Raw genomic sequence first — 23682 nt, forward strand, 5'->3', positions numbered from 1 at the left:
TGCACAACCAGCTGCTGGAATTTTTTAGAGAAAATTCTTCTGCGGTTTTACTAAATATTACCCATACACTTTGAAGCTTACCTTCTCAGTCTTAAGGACTTGAATGTTGATGTTTTAAAAAAGGAACGAACGAACGAACTCAGGCTGTTACCAACTGATTTTAATGCCAATTACTGCAATTGTGTCATGCTATCATGGGTATACAGAACACAGACCATTCTACCCTTAAAAAAAACAAGTATGCATCATAGTAACATTATTTAATGAATAAGAATGGGATTCTGAATTGTTACACCTCTCCTTCTGCTCTGAAAATGCACATTGGCTTAACTTGACCAGCCACTGGGGTTTCACACTCACACTCACAAACACACACGTATCGTACCTTCTCTGTGTCGATTCCTTTGGACATTGACCAGGTGGAGACGATATAATCCATTACTCGTTCGCTAAGGCCTTTGGGGACTTGGTACAACTTTAAGAAATCTCTCACATTGTTCAGCATCTCATGGTAGCGGTTGGTGTTGGCGTACATCTGTTGGAAAATTGTGGTGACGTTCCCAAAAATAGTTGCATAAAGGAGAGCTGGAAAAGAGCAAGAAGCAGAATTAGAAGCGCTAAGCGGTCGGCGTTCACGTAACATGCCCAAGCCATGCTCCTTGTTTCACCGGATGCACTGAGCAGCAAAGCTCCATCTATGCCAGTCACGCCCGCCATCTTGGCCTCCCAGAGAGCTGTGCCTCTGGAAGCATGTGGGGCCTTTGGAAACATGGGTTGGCAGGTATGACTGTGTGGACCTTTGCTTTACACTATGACCCACACTGTCACTGTTGTGATGGCTGTGATGGCCAATGTGACTACGCTCTGCCTCCATGGCCAGAGGCAAAGATGCTTCTGAATGTCAAAGCGATAAACAACTACCTGACATTCTGAAGACATCTCAAGGCAGCCCTGTTCAGAGAAGTTTTTAACGTGTGATATTTTGCTGTATTTTTGGTCTCTATGGAAGCCGCCCAGAGTGGCTGGGGAGGCCCAGCCAGATGGGCGGGGTATAAATAATAAATTATTATTATGATGATGATGAATGCCAGCTGCTGGAAGCCACAGTGGGGCAGACTGCTCTTGAGCTCAAATTCTGCTTGAAGGTTTCCCACAGGTGCCCATTTGGCCACTGTGAGAACAGGAGGCTGGACCAGATGGGCCATTGGTCTGATCCAGGAAGCATCCCCTTATGTTCTTATGACTGCCATCACCATGACACCACCTGGCAAAGGGGAGGAGAGGGGAAGGCTTTCAGGGAGGTGCATAGGAACCTAAATGTTAGGATTTTTATCTATCTGAGCTGCTCCAGCAGTGGTACTATGTTTTGTGTACATCATGTCAGTGTCTGAGTGAGCATGAGACAGGAAGTCTGAGTACTGTTGGAAGTTAGTTGGAAGCTAGTTTTACTTCTGTTTGTGTCGCAGTTCTGTACAGGTGTTCAGAGGGCACACATGTACTGATGGAGTCTCTGTATTATAAGCCTGTAAATAAAGTAGTTTAGAATCATGATTGAGTCTTTCTTCTGCTAGGATATGCCAGAAGACTAGCGTGCTCTTCTCAGGAGAGAAGGGTCGCTTATTACTGGTCTCTCTGGACTGAGGGAGATTTACAGCCAGAGGGGACCCCTGGATAGACACTTGGGAAGTTGGCAGCCTTCCCAGGGTGTGTTTCCAACATGAAATTCTAATTTTTTGAGCGGGAGCTCAATTGGGCTAACTTAACCTCACAGCAACCTCCCCTCCCCAAATCACGCACACAAACAAAGCACATTGCAAGCAACCATGCTGGATACCCTCTGATCTGCCTGCTGGGAGCCCGAGGGGCACTCCCGTGCCTCTCTCCACCTGGCTTGGGGCGGGGCCTGACAGGCTCCAGAAAGGACTGCTGCTGCTGTTGCTCAACAGAGAGGGCTCCTTTTTAAAATTGTTTTTATGTTTTATCTATGCCATTTTAAATTGTAATTGATATTAATGTTGTATTTTTAGTTTTAGATTTTATGATTTATGTGGAAATTGTTTTCCATTTGGTTGTGTGCCTTTTGACGCGGGTGGTGCTGTGGGTTAAATCACAGGGATGCGGGTGGTGCTGTGGGTTAAACCACAGAGCCTAGGGCTTGCCGATCAGAAGGTCAGCGGTTCGTATCCCCGCGACGGGGTGAGCTCCCGTTGCTCAGTCCCTGCTCCTGCCCACCTAGCAGTTCAAAAGCATGAGGTGCAAGTAGATAAATAGGTACCACACCAGCGGGAAGGTAAACAGTGTTTCTGTGTGCTGCTCTGGTTCACCAGAAGTGGCTTAGTCATGCTGGCCACATGACCCGGAGGCTGTACGCCGGCTCCCTCGGCCAATAAAGCAAGATGAGTGCCGCAACCCCAGAGTTGTCCGCAACTGGACCTAACAGTCAGGGGTCCCTTTACCTTTACCTATGATGGTAATTGTGTAAATCTTGTTGTGTTGTAAGCTGCCTTGAGCATTGTTTTAACTATGGAAAGGCGGCATACAAATAAAATGATGATGATGATCTCTTGCCCTCCACCAGCAAAATCAAGATACCAACCCATGTGCCGCTAACACAAACACTCGGCTCATATATTACAAAAAAGAATGGAAGTTTATTGTCCTCCCCCATGCCTGTTTCCTCCCTTTGTCTCTCCAATTATCTTCCCCCACCAACTCCATGCTACCCACATCAAAAATGTCTCAAACTGAATGTAACTGACCTGTATGAAGGACTCTATGATTTGAAAACAGAGACACTGAATGTACTTTTGTTACTCATGAAAATATTTTAATAAAAACATAAAAAACAGCAACCAGGTGACCTATCCCCCCTCAGACGCGAAAGACAACATGTATCAACGTGTAGTGGACAAACTGGTGCCAGGTGAAAGGTTTAATCATCTGAGCCATTACAGATACACCTGAGTGCTGAGATGTATTGGGAACCACCATGCAAAGATTTTCAGTCATTTCTAAAACCTGCAGCTGTAATTCCACTGGAATTGTTGGAAGAGTCAAGCAAATGTCACTGAAATTAATGGAAAATGTTTAGGGCTGAACAACATGATGGTGGAACATTATTTTCCCTGAAAGGGTGTGGGGGGTGCTTATGAGGGAGCATGCATATATAAACTCTGCTATTTTTGAATTAGCTTTGCTTGAAAGTGGGCACTCTGGCTGGTACATAGCGACGTGTGTTAAACTCTGTTTATTTAAAATGCTGCCTGCCTGTTATAAAAGCTGCCCTATTTTTCCATCTCCCAGCGTTGATCAGATTTCTGCAGACCTGAATGCGCTGTAATTTTCAAGTCACAGCAGAAAATCCACTACAATCCTGGCCCAAAGACCTGCAGGCATCCCAATGAAATAATCAGGACTCGCTCCCAAGGGTGCAAAGGCGAAGATGCAACACGTTTATTTGATTTGTATTTCATTTTTCATTGAGTCCAGTTTTATGTTGTTGTTGTTGTTTAGTCGTTTAGTCGTGTCCGACTCTTCGTGACCCCATGGACCAGAGCACGCCAGGCACTCCTGTCTTCCACTGCCTCCTGCTGTTTGGTCAAACTCATGTTGGTAGCTTCGAGAACACTGTCCAACCATCTCATCCTCTGTCATCCCCTTCTCCTTGTGCCCTCCATCTTTCCCAACATCAGGGTCTTTTCCAGGGAGTCTTATCTTCTCATGAGGTGGCCAAAGTCTTGGAGCCTCACCTTCAGGATCTGTCCTTCCAGTAAGCACTCAGGGCTGATTTCCTTAAGAATGGATAGATTGGATCTTCTTGCAGTCCATGGGACTCTCAAGAGTCTCCTCCAGCACCATAATTCAAAACTGACTTTGAATTATGGTGCCAGTTTTATAGGAACATCTAAACATTGGGCTCTGTTTCATGGCAAGTCTGACCTAAGGTCCATCAACCTTGATATTGTCTACTCTGATGGCAGCAGCTCTTTGGGGCTGCAGGCAAGGGGATATTCCCAGTCTTACTTGGATAAGCCTGGGATTGAACCTGGGACATTCTGTATGCAGAGCAGATGCTCTGGCACTGAGCCACATCCCTTCCCCCATGTCCCCAAGTTCTTTTCACCCAAAATTATCAGCATCCACAGCTATAGCAGCTGCAACTGTTGGGGTTTTTGCCTACATGCTATCTGTTGCAGCTTCCCACAGTAGCAATTAAGGAGTTGGCTGAAGGCCAAGAAGACTGAGCAGAGGGAGTTATTCCGCCTAGAGATATGAGACCTTGGATACAACTCTGCTATTGGTCGAGGTCACCCACATGGGCATGATGACTCATGACCTTCCTGTGGTTGGTTGGTTGGTTGGTCAGTGTTGTTCTGAGAGTTCGTTGGAGTTTGTTCAGAGAGAGTTAAGATCTGTTTCTGTATCCTGTATATAGTAACTTGTGAGAAAGGAGGGAAATACAAGGGCAATCCAGTCTGACTTAAAGCATCCTGGATTAAAAGGTAAAGGGACCCCTGACCATTAGGACCAGTCATGACCGACTCTGGGGTTGTGGCGCTCATCTCGCTTTATTGGCCGAGGGAGCTGGCGTTTGTCCACAGACAGCTTCTGGGTGATGTGGCCAGCATGACTAAGCCACTTCTGGCGAACCAGAGGACAACACGGAAATGCCGTTTACCTTCCCGCTGGAGCGGTACCTATTTATCTACTTGCACTTTGTGCTTTCGAACTGCTAGGTTGGCAGGAGCTGGGACTGAACAACGGGAGCTCACCCCATCGCAGGGATTCGAACCGCCAACCTTCTGATCGGCAAGTCCTAGGCTCTGTGGTTTAACCCACAGCGCCACCTGCGTCCCACCATCCTGGATTATGTAAAGGTTAAAACTAGCCTATCTAAGTAAGTTTCCCTTTAAGCTGCAAAGGGACAGCACTCTGCTGAGCTCATGAACGTGAGGAAGGATAATGCCTAATGAATGTATCCTTTCCTAGCATCTATTCACATCCCAACAATATCAAGGGAAGGGAAATCCAACTCTTGATCTTGCTCTCGGAGCAGGACGGTCTGGAAGGATGCTTCCAGCGCCACAAAGCTGTGTTTGTGTGCGTCCCCCTGGCTACACATGCTGCCGTCAGCGCTTTTGCTCTGTTGGGCAGGGACCCAACAAGAAAACCCTATGAAGGCCGTTTTGTCAATTACCAAACAAAGCAGGCAGAGCATCCCTGGCTATTTAAAAAAAAAAAATGATTCGTTGCTGTTTCAGCATTTCCTAGCAGTTCTAAATTGGCCTTTCAGGAAGGAAAAGAAGAACAGCGTGTGCAGGAAACTATGTTTCCTCTGTAGTTTAGGGGTGGGGGAGAGAGAACTGTGGTCCTCTTGAAGCAGGGATAGGGAACCTGCACCCTCCAGATATTGGACTATAAAGCTACTTCCGAGCTTGGGAGGAGGTGGGGTTGCGGGCTTCACGCCCACCCTACGTGCGTGGGGGGCTGTTTCAGCCCCTGCAAGAGTAGGATGTTTCCAAGCACAATTCAAAGTGTTGGTGCTGACCTATAAAGCCCTAAACGGCCTCGGTCCAGTATACCTGAAGGAGCGTCTCCACCCCCATCATTCTGCCCGGACGCTGAGGTCCAGCGCCAAGGGCCTTCTGGCGGTTCCCTCATTGCGAGAAGCAAAGCTACAGGGAACCAGGCAGAGGGCCTTCTTGGTAGTGGCACCCGTCCTGTGGAACGCCCTTCCAGCAGATGTCAAAGCGATAAACAACTACCTGACAGTCAGAAGACATCTTAAGGCAGCCCTGTTCAGGGAAGGTTTTAACGTGTGATATTTTACTGTATTTTTGGTTTTTATGGAAGCCGCCCAGAGTGGCTAGGGAGGCCCAGCCAGATGGGCGGGGTATAAATAATAAATTATTATTATTATTATTATTATTATTATTATTATTATTATTATTATTATTATTGGAGAATCCTCGGCCGCGTCATCCTCTCCGCCAGCCAATCAGCTGGTTGGAGAAGGGGGCGTGGCTCGCCCTATTTAGAGCTGGTGTGGCCGAGGCTCCCCCCTCTTGCATCCACACCAGCCAGCTGATTTGTTTCCCCCCTCCCCCCCTTTAGGTAGGCTCCCTGACTTGCTATGGACTTCGGTTGATCGCCTCAGGGCCTGGTAGGAATTTTTTCCAATTGGTAATTGGCATATACAGCCAACTGGTTTTTCACCTACCTCGTAGCAACTCGTCACAACTCCTCGGTATTGGCGGTTAGGCATTGGCAAAGGGAGGGTTAAGTGTGGGGGGGAGAGGGAAGCGCCATCACCTTCCCCCACAGGAAAGGGTAGTCCAGTAAAGGAGTCTGGGGGGCGTGGCCCTGTCTGAAGCCTATGGAGGTGTGGGCCCAAGGCACGCCCCCAAGCGGTGACTCCAGGGGAGTTCCTAGTTGACGTGCCTCAGCAGGGCTCCCTCTATTGGTGGTTAACCCTTGCCGGTCTTCAAGCAAGCGGGCTGAAGCCAGCTAGTCAATAGGACAAATGCCTAAGCCAATACCGCTCATTCCTGTAATCAATAAAGTTGTGGCCTATTTCGCTAATTAACCTTAATTTTTTGTGTCCTGTGTTTTGATTTCTTCCTGGGAGGGGGAGGGAACTCGCCACTCAACTCCCATCACCCCTGGCCTTTGACCATCCTGCCTATTATCCTTCTAAGACTGTGGTTTCCTAAAGTGGGTGATAACAACCCTGGAGTGTGTGGGGCTGGAGGTGTAAGTGACTATCAGACTTTAATTAAACTAAATATTTTAATTGAACTAAATAGTTTAATTTGGAGTTTTGAATAGATCTGCAATTAATTGTTACTGTTTTGAATGTTGTTACCTTCCATCCCAGTAGGGATGTATGGAAGTGAGAGCTGGACCATCAAGAAGGCTGATCACTGAAGAATTGATGCTTTTGAATTCTGGTGCTGGAGGAGACTCTTGAGAGTCCCATGGACTGCAAGAAGATCAAACCTATCCATTCTGAAGGAAATCAGCCCTGAGTGCTCACTGGAAGGACAGATCGTGAAGTTGAGGCTCCAATACTTTGGCCACCTCAGGAGAAGAGAAGACTCCCTGGAAAAGACCCTGATGTTGGGAAAGATGGAGGGCACAAGGAGAAGGGGACGACGGAGGACGAGATGGTGGGACAGTGTTCTCAAAGCTACCAGCATGAGTTTGACCAAACTGCGGGAGGCAGTGGAAGACAGGAGTGCCTGGCGTGCTCTGGTCCATGGGGTCATGAAGAGTCGGACACGACTAAACGACTAAACAACAACAACAACAATCTTCCATTGTCTCTTGAGATGGACAAATGCCAACAAGAATGACACTATCTTGTGGGTCGTGCAAACAGCGTTCTTGATAGTTGTTTTTTATAGGGCAGGGCAGGGGGAATTGGGGGTGAGTTTATGGAACGAAGGGGAAGGTGACCCCAAAACATTTGGGAACTGCTGGTCTAAGGGGTAATTTTCCTCTCCCTCGGAGTGACACTGCAATTTCCCAAGACCCACCTTTTCTATGGCATCAGGGGAGAGCCAATCTGGGAGCAGGACACACAGCTACAATCTCCCCAGAGGCTTCCTTCACCAAGTTCTTTGCCTTCCTCAGTTTCTCCTGGTCAGCCACCTTAGCCTCAGGGGAACAAGCCTATCACCTAAGAGCCAGGAGCTCACCAAACTGAAGACACAACACGACTTCTGTCCAGCAGGAAGAGAGTCATACATGCGGCAATGTGCAACGCAATGGGAAGACTCCCCTCCCCTTGTTGCATGAGCTTTTGGAAACTCATCAATGATTCCTTCTCCTTGCAGAACTCTGGAGAAACTTCCCCAAACACAGAATGCTTACAAGATGAAGACAGCTTGCAAAGAGAAATTACCTGTGGCCTTATAGTGGGCAATAAATAAATAAATAAATAAATACTAGGGAGATCTGTCACATGAGCAACTGTCTGCTCATTCAATAAGGCTTCTTCTCTCCCAACCTCCCTGTAGACCCCTGAGCCCTCCCAATTGCCAGGGGCAGCCCAGCCCACTCCACTGTCTGAGGCCAATCCAAATAACGTTTTTGCACCAGAAGAAGAAGAAGAAGAAGAAGAAGAAGAAGAAGAAGAAGAAGAAGAAGAAGAAGAAGAAGAGGAGGAGTTTGGATTTGATATCCCGCCTTTCACTCCCCTTCAGGAGTCTCAAAGCGGCTAACATTCTCCTTTCCCTTCCTCCCCCACAACAAACACTCTGTGAGGTGAGTGGGGCTGAGAGACTTCAGAGAAGTGTGACTGGCCCAAGGTCACCCAGCAGCTGCATGTGGAGGAGCGGAGACGTGAACCCAGTTCACCAGATTACAAGACTCTTAACCACTACACCACACTGGCACTACACAGCCACTGGCCACGACAAATCTGAATCAAAAATAAATATAAGCAAAAGGGATGTAGCGCCACAAGTAATGGGCTCTATCTTAGAGTGCTAAGAGGAAGGCACACTTTGGCAAACCCTCACTGTGAGCAACTCCCACCCAGAAACCTAGGTCCCCACTGTGGAAGGACGTGGGGATCCAGAATTGGATCCAGAATCCACAGTCACTTACGGACTCACTGCTTGTTCATGGAAGACAATCTTACTCGGTTACGAGTGATCGAAGAAGAAGGAGGAGGAGGAGGAGGAGGAGGAGGAGGAGGAGGAGGTCTCTGCGTCTCCCTTTCTGAATTTTTTGGCTGGCAAAGCAAAAACGGTGACTTTATGATAAGGTTCCCAGACGTCCCTGTTTCCCAGGGACAGTCCCCAGATTTACAAATCAGTCCCTTCACAAAATCCATTGAAGTTGAAAAGTGTCCCTGGATTCATTGGAAAAATCTGGTAACCTTATTTTATGAGTCACTGAACCATTTACATCACTAAGAAGCCATAGGACCTTCTCTGCTGGGAAGAGACATCTTTCCTGTATGGATAGTAAGGTAATCACCTCCTGGGTCCAATGTATAGTGAGCAATATAGAAAATAGTGCAAGATGCCTTCCACCTGCGGTTGCCCACATATACAGAGGCTGTCTTTATATGGTACCCTGTTATATCATCCGATAAGGATGGTGGAGGGCATAACTTGAAAACGCAGCTCACTAAAAGTGAATCTAAGTGATGCTGGCCGGAGATTTCATAGGTAACTGACTCTAAAATAGACCGTTTTTAGAAGGGGAACCAAGGAACTGAGGCTAAATGCCGCCCCACTGCTGAGATCTCATGGAACTCTTGCGTGATCTCACAAGATCTCACTGGCAGACGCTGCTTCTCCTCGCTTCTCTGGCAGTCCCACCCTGTGGGATTTCACCACCCAAGGCAGCTGCCTCATTCTGCCTCATGGGTGAGGCGGCCCTGTCATCTGTGCTTCGAAGGGTAGAGCAGCCTTCTGGAGAAGATTTGGGGTGTCCCCAGGGAGCTGCATGAGGGGGGGGAGTGGAGGTTCTGTAGCACAAGCAGAAATCTGCTCTGCTGGGGGGGGGGAACGACAACTGGATCTCACCCATAATGCAATGAGACTCATTAGGACCCGAAACACACACACACACACACACCGTTTGTGGAAGTTGTGAGAAATCACTTTGTTTTCTCCAACATGCCTCCTTACCACAAATTAATCAGGAAATTGCCATTAGGTGATTATTGTCGCTTTCTCCTAAGATACTTGCTGCTGTATTGCATTAGCCAACTACTCTGAATAAAATAATGAGCTGAGTCTTTCTGAGGTTGAAAGTATGCGTGGAATACTTAGCAGAGTTAGCTAAATAGCCTTCAGTAGCAAGGATATCATCATAACACTCAAAGAACTCCCCGACTTTACGCTCTGGAAACTCCACAATTTATGCTCCAAATTGCCTCTATTAAAAATAAGCAAAATAGCACCAGGTTAATAATATCCTCTAATGGGCAAAGTGTTTCGACAGAGGTGTTTTTTAATGGAGATTTATACAGAAGAACTAAATGCTCTCCACGGTGCTTCCTAGCAGCGCTAAAAACTGGGATTGGCCCAAGACACACACACCTAACCAAACAAGAAAGAGGAAAAGCATAGAGCACTGACTTCCTATCGTTTTCCAAGCAGAATTGAAGATCTTTCTTAATGCTGGCACGTAGTGTCCTAAATGGGAAGCATATTGCAACATTTACAATGCATTAGCATGCAGTGCTTCCTGGATTCCTATTAAGTGAGGTGAGAGCAATTTAAGGGGAAACAGCAGATGGAACTGAAGCTCAGAATCTCTCCAGGAGGGCTGCCAGGGGGGCTGGGGCTCCGTGGAAGAGCATCTCATACCCTCCATTGTTCCTCAGATGAAAATAGGGACATTTCATAGAATCATAGAATCATAGAGTTGGAAGAGACCACAAGGGCCATCGAGTCCAACCCCCTGCCAAGCAGGAAACACCATCAGAGCACTCCTGACATATGGTTGTCAAGCCTCTGCTTAAAGACCTCCAAAGAAGGAGACTCCACCACACTCCTTGGCAGCAAATTCCACTGTCAAACAGCTCTTACTGTCAGGAAGTTCTTCCTAATGTTTAGGTGGAATCTTCTTTCTTGTAGTTTGGATCCATTGCTCTGTGTCCGCTTCTCTGGAGCAGCAGAAAACAACCTTTCTCCCTCCTCTCTGTGACACCCTTTTATAGAGGAAGATTTCTCGACACAAGATCTACCCACCTGGGAAGAATAGCAGATGAAGGTGATGGACTACATGGAACTGGCGGAAATGACTGGCAGAATCCGAGACCAGGGAGAAGAATCGATGGAGGAAGATTGGAAGAAATTTAAAGACTATTTACAGAAACATTGTAAAATTAATGACTGTTAGAAGGATGTTGGAATGATGTTATGTGATTTTAGCAGGAATGATATAAAGGATTTGGGAATAACTGACTGTTAATTGGTGAAAGGAGGGAAAGTAAACCTACATTATACTAAGATAAATTACAGGACTAAAATTTGAAAAGAGGGAAAGGATTTGCTGAAATGGATAATCGATCTAGAATACAAAAAAGGGAGGTGTGAGGAGGTCAAGGAAATAAGCTAATGAAAGGTAAGTAATGGGAAGATTTGCTGTATTTTTCTTTGTTTTTTCTTTTTTGTTTAATGGGTTTTATTTCTCTGTTTTTTTTATTTCTTCTTTCTTTTGTATTTTATTCTTTTTTCTTTACCTATTGGGATGTGTTGTATTGTTTTTTGTTTAAAATGATGTTTTTTACTTTTTCTTTTTGTACCCCTTAAAACTCTAAATAAATACTATTTTTTAAAAGATGAAAATAGGGACATTTCTCATTCCCCCCCCCACCCAGGTGACCCTCCTCAGTCCTCCATTTTTGTGTCCCCAAGCATTTACCATCAAGGATCTGGAAACCAAGCCATATGAGGAACGGTTGAAGGAGCGGGGTACCATATTAACACCAAGTGTTGGTGCTGACCTTAAAAGCCCTAAACAGCCTCAGTCCTGTATACCTGAAGGAGCATCTACACCAGGGGTCAGCAAACTTTTTTCAGCAGGGGGCCAGTCCGCTGTCCTTCAGACCTTGTGGGGGCCGGACTATATTTTGGGGGGAAATGAACGAATTCCTATCCCCCACAAATAACCTAGAGATGCATTTTAAATAAAAGGACATATTCTACTCATGTAAAAACACCAGGCAGGCCCCACAAATAATCCAGAGATTCATTTTGAATAAAAGAATACATTCTACTCATGTAAAAACACGCTGATTCCCGGACCATCCGCGGGCCAGATTTAGAAGGCAATTGGGCCAGATTCGGCCCCCAGGCCTTAGTTTGCCTACCCATGATCTACACCCCCATCATCCAGCCCGGACACTGAGGTTCAATACCAAGGGCCTTCTGGCAGTTCCCTCACTGAGAGAAGTGAGGTTACAGGGAACCAGGCAGAGGGCCTTCTCTTTAACGGCGCCCACCCTGTGGAACACCCTCCCATCAGATGTCAAGGAAAGAAACAACTCTCTAACTTTTAGAAGACATCTGAAGGCAGCCCTGTTTAGGGAAGTTTTTAATGTTTGATGTTTTATCCTGTTTTTAATATTCTGTTGGAAGCCGCCCAGAGTGGCCAGGGATACCCAGCCAGATGGGCAGGGTATAAATTAATATTATTATTATTATTATTATTATTATTATTATTATTATTATTCACCATCGTCATCTTCATATATCTGAAGGGTTGTCAATTGGAAGGGGAAACAAGCTTGTTGGAGTTGAACCAATTGCTTAAAGTTACAAGAAAGGAGATTCCAACTAAACACCAAGAAGAACTTTCCGGCAGTAAGAGCTTTTTTGACAATGGAATGGTGTTCCTCGGAAGGTGGTGGACTTTCCTTTAAACAGAGGTTAGATGACCATCTCTCATGGATGCTTTAGCTGAGATTCCCGCATTGCAGGAGGTTGGACTAGACAACCCTTGGTCCATTCCAACTCTACAATTCTAGGATTCTATAGTGATTCCAGACCTGGTTGGATGCTGTGCTACTGTAGTTTGCATTTAGATAATTGATATCTTTAATATGCTCTCGTTTTTAAAGGAGACTTGCATCTCTCTTTGCGACAGACTGTCCGAGACAGACTTTCCTCTTGTTCTGCAGAATCTGGCTGCATTCTTACAACAGTTTATTCTATTTTTCCAATATTTTTCTCAGTTTCCACATTATCTTTTGAGCTTTCGCACAGCGTAAAAGCCACTTGCGGAAATCTAGCAGAATATTGCGCACGTTCAATGTACATTTTGGTGTTATTTGCAAACGTTTGGTCTTTTTTCCTGGAGGCAAATAACATGGAACTCTACATTGAACATTCGCTATATACTGCTAGATTTCCAGAAGTGGCTTATATGGAATGTGAAAGGTCAAAAATAATGTGGAAATTAAAAGTTAGGGAAATGGAATAAACTGCCGTGTGAATGCAGCTGGTGAATGCCCTCAGAGTCAGACCTGGCTGATACAACCACATCTCCCTCCAACAGGATTACTGAAATCACAATTAAAATAGTTACACAGCTGAAATCCTCATCGCTGACCACAGATGCTGAGCCTGGAATTGGCAAAACATTTAGATCTATTAGGTAATTATGAGTGTGTTTCTAATGCTAATATACAGCCAGCTGACAGACAAAAATTAAGCAGGTGAATCTTCTTTTCTTGGCTTGGAGAGAAAGTGATTGGGACAAGAGCCAACTGCTTAATTTTTAGGGCTGAGCACAGGATCTGGCCACATCCTGGATCCCACAGACCAAATCGGACCAATTTGAAATAACCCGAAATTCAACTGGATCAGGTTGAAGCAGCGCTGAATCAACCCAGTAGGATCACGACCAGCTGGATTGATGCCGGTCTATCAAAAGCAGAAGGCAACCTGGTGTCAAGGAGGAGGCAGAAAAAGAGGCACAAGCTTGCACACCCAACACATGTTTTATCAGGGTCTTAACATTCCATTGCGACACGGGTGGCGCTGTGGGTTAACCACAGAGCCTAGGACTTGCTGATCAGAAGGTCGGCGGTTCGAATCCCCACTACGGGGTGAGCTCCCGTTGCTCGGTCCCTGCTCCTGCCAACCTAGCACAGCGAAAGCATGTCAGAGTGCAAGTAGATAAATAGGTACCGCTCCAGTGGAAAGGTAAACGGCATTTCCGTGCGCTGCTCTGGTTCGCCAGAAGCGGCTTTGTCATGCTGACCACATGACCTGGAAGCTGTACACCGGCTCCCTTGGCCAATAAAGCGAGATGAGCGCCGCAGCCCCAGAGTCGGCCATGACTGGACCTAATGGTCAGGGGTCCATTTACCTTTAACATTCCATCTAACCAAAAGCAACAAGAGATTGTAGGAGCAAATTGTGGGCAAACTGGTTTTCTTTTGAAATATATTTTTTAAAAAAATGTCCGGTAGTACCTTAGAGACCAACTAAGTTTGTTCTTGGTATAAGCTTTCATGTGCATGCACACTTCTTCAGATACACTGAAACAGAAGTCACCAGACCCTTCTATATAGTGGGTAGAGTTTTTTATTTTATTTTATATATTTCGACTGCATCAGACCAACATGGCTACCTACCTGAATCTGGTTTTCTTTTACACAATTTTGTCAACAGAACTACTACAATTCTATGATTCCTGCCATCTCAGATTGGATTTGATTTTTAGAGGTTGCATTCACTGAATTTTATTTTACTTAATTGACCGAGATGTCAGAATGGGAGTGAAATAGTATTATGAGTGAATAGAGTTTGTTTGACGTTTGCCTTTTGATGGAGGTTTTTTTATGATGAACATTAACCGCTTTAAAACTGTGCTGTTTATTTTACTTCCCTGTAAACTTTATGGTTATTAACTTGAACAGAAATTAATCGTACACAACGGACACAAAAAGAAAAATACAAACAAGTGTAAAAACACGGGCGGCGGGGGGGGGGGAGCAGACATGCCTCTCTTTCTCCCTCCCTCCTGATCATATATTTAAATAGGTTTTCAAACTCTTCTCCCTCCCCCTCTAACCACATGAATTTGCAAGCCCCCACCCCATTTGGGGAAGGGGCAGAGCCAGGTCTGGGATCCACCCCAAAGCACCAGATTAGGGCCAAAATCAGATTGGGTGTTTGTGTGCATTATTTTCTATAGCAGATGGTGTGAGCAGGCTTTCTGTGTGAGCAAAGTCAAAAACAAAGGATTTGGTTAGAAGGCTAATCCCAAATGGGGAACTACCAGAAGGCAGACTGTGGTGTGGTTGGTGCAGGAGATGAAGTCCCACATGGTTTGCAGATCCTCTTATGAACCTTTCCCAGTTCCACAACATGCTTTCATGAGGTGTGGTGAAGCAAAATAGTACACAGTGCCTCCCCTTCATGGATCACTGCCTTGCCATGGCGAAGGGGCTTGAATAACTCAGAGAAGCTGTGAGCTATGCGGTGCAGGGCCACCCAAGACGGGCAGGTCATAGTGGAGAGTTTTGACCAAACGTGATCCACCTGGAGCAGGAACTGGCAAGCCACTCCAGTATCCCTGCCAAGAAAACTCCATGGACAAAGACAACAGGCATATAAAAGTTATGACGCTGGAAGATGAGCCCCTCAGGTCGGAAGGTGTCCAACAGCTACTGGGGAAGAGCGGAGGACAAGTACAAGTAGATCCAGAGCTGATGAAGCGGCTGGGCCAAAGCCGAAAGGACGCTCAGTTGCGGATATGCCTGGAAGCGAAAGGAAAGTCCAATGCTGTAAAGAAAAATATTGCATAGGAACCTGGAATGTAAGAACCATGAACCTGGGTAAGTTGGATGTGGTCAAAAATGAGATGGCAAGAATAAAATATTGACATCCTGGGCATCAGTGAACTAAAATGGACGGGAATGGGTGAATTCAGTTCGGATGACCATCACATCTACTACTGTGGGCAAGAATCCCGCAAAAGAAATGGAGTGGCCCTCATAGTCAACAAAAGAGTGACGAAAGCTGTACTGGGATGCAATCTCAAAAATGATAGAATGATCTCGATACGAATCCAAGGCAGACCTTTAAACATCACAGTAATCCAAGTTTATGCACCAACTACTGGTGCTGAAGAAACTAAAATCAACCACTTCTATGAAGACTTACAACACCTTCTAGAAATGAGAGTGGCAGCACAAGGACAGGCCTTTTCTGCAGTGGCTCCCCGTTTGTGGAATGCTCCCTGCAATAAGGCTCGCCTGACACTTTCATAACATATATTTAGGACTCTTATCCGCAAGAGGATGGTCACCTGTAAAATAGGACACTCAAACCCCTAAAACTGCAACGGCCCAGGACCCACGTACCTATGGGTCCGCCTCTCCTGGTATGCCCCGCAGAGGACCTTAAGGTCCACAAATGACAACACCTTGGAGGTCCCAAGTCGCAAGGTGGTTAGATTGGTCTCAGCTAGGGCCAGGGCCTTTTCAATACTGGCCCTGACTTGGTGGAACGCTCTGTCACAAGAGACTAGGGCCCTGCGGGACTTGACATCTTTCCGCAGGGCCTGCAAGACAGAGCTGTTCTGCCTGGCCTTTGGTTTGGACTCAGTCTGACCCTTATGTTTTCCCTCCCCTTACGGTTTTGATCTATGGGCTACTTTTAAAATAAGGCTGCATTTTAAATTGCATTTTAACCTGTATTTTAAATTGGTGTTGCTGTTTTTTCCTATTATGATTTTACTGATGTTACTGTAATTTTACTGGTGTTAGCCACCCTGAGCACTCTGGCCAGGGAGGGAGGGGTATAAATAATTTTTTATATTATTATTAAGAGTGCACACATCAGTGTAAGCTACTCAGGTATCACTGCTCTGCTGCTGGTGGTGGTTGTTTCTTAAATGCACTTGCAACCAGAATAAAAAGAAAGAAAAGAATAACAGAATCTTAGAGTTGGAAGGTACCCAAAGGTCATCTAGTCCAACCCCCTGGAATGCAGGAATCTCACTGGCGGAAGAACTCCCCAACAGTCAATTAAATGATGCAAAACTTCATGGAACATCTGCTTTCAGTGGAGAACCACATTTCTGGTCATTGTGGATACCCCTGAGCTTTCTGGCGATCAACTCACAATGGAGCCGAATGGACGTCACTTGAACATTTCAGCTCTTTTCTCATTCAGGCTCATTTGCTGCAATTTCAGATCGGCCTGCTAGATTTTTCATACACACCTCCCCCTTCTTATCCAATTTGGATATAACATATGGTGCGCGATGCAGGCTGCATCACAATCATCATAGCCATGACTCAAACAACACTACGCTCCGTTGTCAGTCTTCTCCCCCAGATGCTGACCTCACTGCCATCATATCTCCATAATTATTTCCTTTGCCCGAAGGCTTCCTCGATATTAGATTAGCCTTAAAAGGCTTGCAAAGGGTATAATGAACCTATCTGAAACACCTCGGCCTTGATTCCTCTCTCCTTGTTCAAAGCAAGGAGGGGAGGGGCATGCAACCCAGTTTGAAATCTCACATATGCGGCCCTAACCACATGGGGCTCCTGCACATGCAGTCATGTGGTGTAGATATAGATGCCAATGTTCTTTACGTGCCACTAAGTGTGCTGGTGAATGCTGTCTCGTTTTGCTTGAACAACAGGGACTAACCAAGTTCTGGGCCAAGAGTGCCAGGACAAGTTCAAGGTGCTATTGTTAGTATATAAATGTCAGGGTTTTCCCAGTAGTGATGTATGGCTTTTGAATTATGGTGCTGGAGGAGACTCTTGAGAGTCCCATGGACTGCAAGAAGATCAAACGCATCCATTCTTAAGGAAATTAGCCCTGAGTGCTCCAAGGACACGGAGAGCTCAGAAAGTGTTAGAACAGAAAATGCAGAGGGTACAAGCTCAGGTTACAAGCTCAGGTTACAAGACGTAGGAGTGACGTAGATAGGGATGGGGGGAGTAACCCTTAATTGGGAGCACCACCGTGTGTTATTTGTTCTCTCACTGTGATTATTAAAGATTCTAAGCGCTAAGACGCTTCTTTCGTTTGATCTTCTGTTACTGCCACAGGGCAGGAACAGATTCACCAAAGCCTGACAACAAAGCCCTTAACAGCTTGGGATCATTTACTCACGAGATGGCCTTACCCCAATATGCCCACTCGACCTCTTTGATCTGTTCTAAGTGCCACACAATATTTTCCCCACATTTGCAAGAAATCCATCTAGGGCCTATACTTTGGCTATCAACATCAGGCAGGGGCCTGTGCTGTGCTCTTTTCGGTGCCAGCTAAAAAAAACAAGCTTGCTTTCTCCTGCTCCAGAGGATAGGACTTGAACCAAGTTCAAGTTACAAGAAAGGAGATTGCAACTCAACATTAGGAAGAACTTTCTGGCAGTAAGAGCTGTTCAACAGTCTACCCCTCGGAAGGTGGTGGACTCTCCTTCCTTGGAGGTTTTTAAGCTGAGTCTGGATTCAGGGGGTTGGCCTACATGAGCCTTGGGGTCCGTTCCAACTCTACAATTCCATTATTCAATGTAGAATGTTGACATGTGTTTTAATCTGGCTTATCATTACGCGGGTGGCGCTATGGGTTAAACCACAGAGCCTAGGGCTTGCCAATCAGAAGGTCGGTGGTCCAATTCCCCACAATGTGGTGAGCTCCCGTTGCTCAGTCCCTGTTCCTGCCAACCTAGCAGTTCAAAAGCACGTCAAAGTGCAAGTAGATAAATAGGTACCACTCCAGCGGGAAGGTAAACGGCATTTCCATGTGCTGCTCTGGTTCGCCAGAAGGCTTAGTCATGCTGGCCACATGACCCAGAAGCTGTATGCTGGCTTCCTCGGCCAATAAAGCGAGATGAGCGCCGCAACCCCAGAGTCGGCCACGACTGGACCTAATGGTCAGGGGTCCCTTTACCTTTACCTTTTATCATTACTTTAAAAAAAATTTATGTTTTAAACACTTGTTTTTAAATCATTTCCCTTCCCCTGTCATTTCCACTCTTCCTTAAAAAGTATCCCAACCACTGTCTAATCGCCATTGACACACAAACGCACACCTTGCCAGTTATGTTCGCTTCACTTTGTCTGGCAGCGCCAATCTAAATTGCATTTGCCAAGCGCTCGGCAGCATTAACGTCATGAGAAACCAGCAACTTGGTTTTCTGTCCAAAGCCTGGGAGGAGGGAAATATATATACCAGCTTCTGCGGAATGTGCTTGTCTCTGGTATCGCTACTGAGCCGCGGCTGACATCTGTGGATTAAAGCCATGTCATGTTTGTTCTGCCACCTTCCTTGCTGTGCCAGGGATGTCACAGGTAATAAGTATGAGACACAAAGGGGGACACGGTGTCACTCTTGTAGGGCAGCCCAAAAGACAACGGGGTCAACATTAGCTGTTTCCATCAAAAAGTTCCATGAGTCATTCTGGCAGCTGTCATCAGTGCCGTTCAGGAGAGCCCAGCAAGCTTAAAATTTATTTATTTTTGCTGGGATGGGCTCCTCATGCTGCTCTTTTAATTTATTCCCAGCAAATTTTCAGACTTGGACACACAGCCCTTGTCATATTTTGAGGGAAATTGGGTGACAAGGTAGTCGCCCCAGGCAGGCTCCCGAATCCACAACTCCCACGCTGGAAAACAAATCTGTCTGCCTATTAAAGCACAACCAGGGATATAGGAACATGCATTGATGCATTACTTCAGTCATTTTCAAACTTTCTATCCATCCATCCCTCTGCAGGAATGTGGACTACAAAAGCCATTTCCCAAGGGTTTCATAATGGGTGAAAGTTGCAAAGAGGTTTCTGGTGGGTTTCTAAAGATCTTGGGAGGAGAGTTGGGAGGGGAGGCATGTTGGAACAGTTCAAAGTTTTGATTATTCTCTCTCCCCTCCCCCAGATTTGTCACAATAGTGATCTCAGTCCATCATGGCAAGAAGGATAATGGCACAGGTTTGGCTACATCTTAGTAAGAATAACAATATGACAACGGCAGCAAGAGTCATAATAGCACAAGGATGGAAGAATGAAGAAACCCCGACGAAAGAACTGTGGCAAGAAAAATTGATGGATTATGCGGAATTGGCAAAACTGACACACAAACTACGTGACAAGGATAACTGTGACTTTAAAGATGAATGGGAACCTTTTACGAAATACTTGAAGAAACAACAATACGAACTGGACTCTTTGGCAGGTTTTGAATAAACATTCACAAATTTTTTATTGGTAATATGCAGATAGAGAAATTAAGGATCTATACAATTTTATAGCATTCAGATTAAAATATATGCTGAGAAACCAGTGATAGGAGCTGAGGGAAGTCAGGGGGTGGGGAAGGGAGGGTGGGTATATGTTCGGGGGGGAGAAGGTGGGGGAAAATAATAATAATGTGGATGATGTATTTTTGTTAAAATTATTGTGTTGAAATTCTTAATAAAAATATCAATTTAATAATAATAATAACAGTAACAATAATTTGTCCATGGAGTTTTCTTGGCAGGGATACTGGAGAGGCTTCCTGGTTCCTGCTCCAGGTGGATCACATTTAGTCAAAACTCTCCACTATGACCTTTCTGTCTTGGGTGGCCCTGCATGTCATAGCTCATAGCTTCTCTGAGTTATTCAAGCCCCTTCACCACGACAAGACAATGATCCAGGCCTGGCGTGCTCTGGTTCATGGGGTCATGAAGAGTTGGACACAGCTAAACAACAAAATAATAATTTATCATTTATACCCCGCCCATCTGGCTGGGTTTCCCCAGCCACTCTGGGCAGCTTCCAACAAAATATTAAAATACAATAGTCCTTCAGATATTAAAAGCTTCCCTAAATAGGGCTGCCTTCAGATGTCCTCTAAAAGTCTGGTAGTTGTTTTTTCCTTTGACATCTGGTGGGAGGGCGTTCCGCAGGGCGGGCGCCAGTACCTGCCACATCTTGTTATCTCTGAGGGTAAATGAGATCAGTTGGGAAAGGTAATGCTTTTTGAGAGACACATAGGATGGCACCCCAATCAGATCTGGCTAATGATGACATCACTGAAACTCAAAGACGTCAGTGTAAACGGGCATTCAATTTTATTTTATTTTTATTTTTGCAAAATCATTAAAAAGGACAGACTTTTCTGTCAAAAATGTTTGCAAATCAACCACCCTGTGACGTGTTTGGGCTCAGCCCTAATAGAAGTATACTGTTTGCACAGTTGATTCAGAGTACAAGATTTGGGTTTCTCAGGTGCAAATTTTCTCTTTCCCATCTTGTGTGTTTGCACTTTTTTTTCTAGGAATGAGTAAGTTTGCCCATTTTGGTTTCTCTCAGTTTCTCATTTTTACTAATCATCAATTGAGTTCTCCACATTTCCACATCAATTTTTTTTTTTAAATTCTCGTCATAATTAATCAGCATATTAGTGTACGTTTCTCCTGATAACAAATATTTTTGGTATGTAATCTTGCCCAATTAACACATTTTTTGCAAAGCAATTTCCCCAATATACGTTTGTGTGTGTGTGTGTGTGATTTTTCACTATTATATGCATTTCTATGCACACTTCACCCTAGCACGTGCACTTTTGCACACATTACCCAGCTAGAGAAATGCACCGCATAATTCAGAGAAGTGCAAAATGTCAAAGGACGGCTGTGTTTTTGGTTCACGTATTATTTTGGAGAGTGTGATTCAGGTGGATTCACCTTGAAATGCAATTTCTCCCCCACCCCCACTCTGTTCCGACTTCCACTAATGAGTCGTCTTCGTCAAACCAGAGGACAGATCGTTCTGTAGCAGCAAAACAATGAGGACCATCAGATGTCAGTGCAGTTAATTAATGCTATGATGAGTTTTAGAGGGATCAAAAAGACGAGAGGGGTGGTTAAAACTGATGGCAAAACTGTGCGATTACTAAACTGCGGGCATCTCTTACAGCTTCTCGCTGTGTATTTCATATTTAATGTCTGCAACGCTGCCGCCGTAATTGGCTTTTCCTTTTGATTACCTAGCGGGGCAAACATATGGCAGCTGTTCCTCGTAAAAACCCAGGTAACAATATGCTGATGCTCGTGAAGCCGTTCCAGGGAGTACAGATTCACAAATAAGTGAACAGATATTTATAGGCTCCCTTTTAAAGCACGTTCCTTACCATGTGAGCAGAGCTGGGGAGCGCAGGTAAAAAGTCTCAGCAGGAATTACATGAACCTGGCTGCCCTCGGCTTGCGAGGCCAGCAGGTAAAGCCAAAACAGCAGACAATTTGCGCTCTGGAGGAGACTCTTGAGAGTCCCATGCACTGCAAGAAGATCAAACCTATCCATTCTGAAGGAAATCAGCCCTGAGTGCTCACTGGAAGGACAGATCCTGAAGCTGAGGCTCCAAGACTTTGGCCACCTCACGAGAAGAGAAGACTCCCTGGAAAAGACCCTGATTTTGGGGAAGATGGAGGGCACAAGGAGAAGGGGACGACAGAGGACGAGATGGTTGGACAGTGTTCTCGAAGCCACAAACATGAATCTGACCAAAGTGCAGGAGGCAGTGGAAGACAGGAGTGTCTGGCGCGCTCTGGTCCATGGGGTCACAAAGAGTTGGACACGACTAAATGACTAAACAACAACAACAGCTCTTCCTTTGCCAGCATAGGGGTCATGGGAAGAGGGAGGGGACTCCAAACCTCACCTGCATCCATGGTGGGGGGGGTGAGCAATGAAGGCAGAAGGTGCCTCAGGCATCAACGTCATGCAGGTGCAAGTTGCTAAACCAGAATGCAACTTTGGATTCTATAGGTGAATCCAGCCCAGGGCTTATGCTACATTGAAAAGTCAAGGGGGGTTCTGAAAGGAAAAATAGGAGTCTTGTTTCTGGGTGTAAACTAGGAAAGAACCAGCATGTGAAACTGAATGGGCAGGAATCACTTAACGAACCCTGTCTGTGGTGGCCTGGGATTCGGACTGGGAGGCTGAACCTGAGGAATCCCAGCCTGCACAGGAGTCCCCGCCTCCAGAACCAGCTGAGCCGGGACTGGGGCTTGAGCCTGAAGGGTCCTCACCTGTGCTGGATCCTCAGGTGCAGGCATCAGCTGAGTCTGCTCTGGCTCCTGCGGTGATGGAGGACCCATTGCCTGCAGGTGCTCCACTCTCAGCCCCGTCAGGGGAAGCGGAGGTTGCCTCTGGGTCTGGTAACCCTCCAGCCTCTCCTGAGCTGCAGAGGCTCAGGGCAGAGAGGTGGAGGGAACTAAGTTCCCACAGGAGGAGTGCTCGCCTCCAGGCCAGGAGAGGCGAATCACCAGAGGATCAGGGCCGCCCTATGCCTTGGGGCAGATAAAAGCTGGCCAGCCCCAGTCCCAAGTTGCGGGAGCAACATTGTTGGTAGCCAGTTCCTGCCTGAACTCTGTCCTGCCGGAGCTCCTGACCTCGCCCGACTCCCTGCCTTGGACCCAGCTTCAGCTTTGACGGACTGCCTCCATACTGCACCCTCGACCTTGGACTGGACTTGGACCTCGCCTCACGGTTAACCCACAGGACCAGCACACTGTCAGTGGAAGCCCTGAGTTTCTGTTTGCTCAATGGGGCTTGCCCCCCTCCTCCCCAATGCAACTCCTGCACATCCCCACACCAAATTAGGGTTGTAAGATGCCCAAGAACAGCAGGCCAGGGAAGGGAGGGTCATTTGTCTGGAGAGCTGATGTGTGTGCACAGACAGTGGTAATAATACAGTGGTTCCTCGCTTCAGGTTACAGACTCCGCTAACCCAGAAATATTACCTCAGGTTAAGAGCTTTGCTTCAGGATGAGAACAGAAATTGCACGCCGGCAGCAGGAGGCCCCATTAGCTAAAGTGGTACCTCAGGTTAAGAACAGTTTCAGGTTAAGAACAGACTTCCAGAACGAATTAAGTTCTTATGCTGAGGTACCACTGTAGTGTGACCTTGAATTCATCGCAACATCTGTGAAGCTTCAGCTGCTTCCAGATTCTTATTCCTATGAGTTCCAGGCCCTCTGAACACAACAGAGGAAGCTTAATGTCCCAATGGGAGAGGCACCTGGAGGCTGCAGAGGGAGAGGAACTCTTTTGAGCTTTGCTACCTTGATCAGAGTCCCAACGGGGACAGAGGGAAAGAGACAGGGAGGAAGGGTGGAAAGGGACCATAGGGGGAAAGCAGAAAGTCACAGTGTGTAATGAGCACCATGAGGGTTTGCAAGTGCCAGGTCCTGA

At 46.1% G+C, this 23682-nt stretch overlaps 1 protein-coding gene across 1 annotated transcript in view; it reads right to left on the reverse strand.

The window, feature by feature from the left end:
• Positions 1-23682, reverse strand: part of KCNH5 (potassium voltage-gated channel subfamily H member 5) — a 193028-nt gene that overhangs the window by 70806 nt on the left and 98540 nt on the right. The window contains exon 8 of the mRNA XM_081909963.1: positions 386-585. Coding sequence (XP_081766089.1) covers positions 386-585 — 200 coding nt within the window. The remainder of the gene's footprint in view (positions 1-385; positions 586-23682) is intronic.

This window comes from Podarcis melisellensis (assembly GCF_964234715.1).
Source record: "Podarcis melisellensis genome assembly, chromosome: 1".
In the NCBI taxonomy this organism is placed as follows: domain Eukaryota; kingdom Metazoa; phylum Chordata; class Lepidosauria; order Squamata; family Lacertidae; genus Podarcis; species Podarcis melisellensis.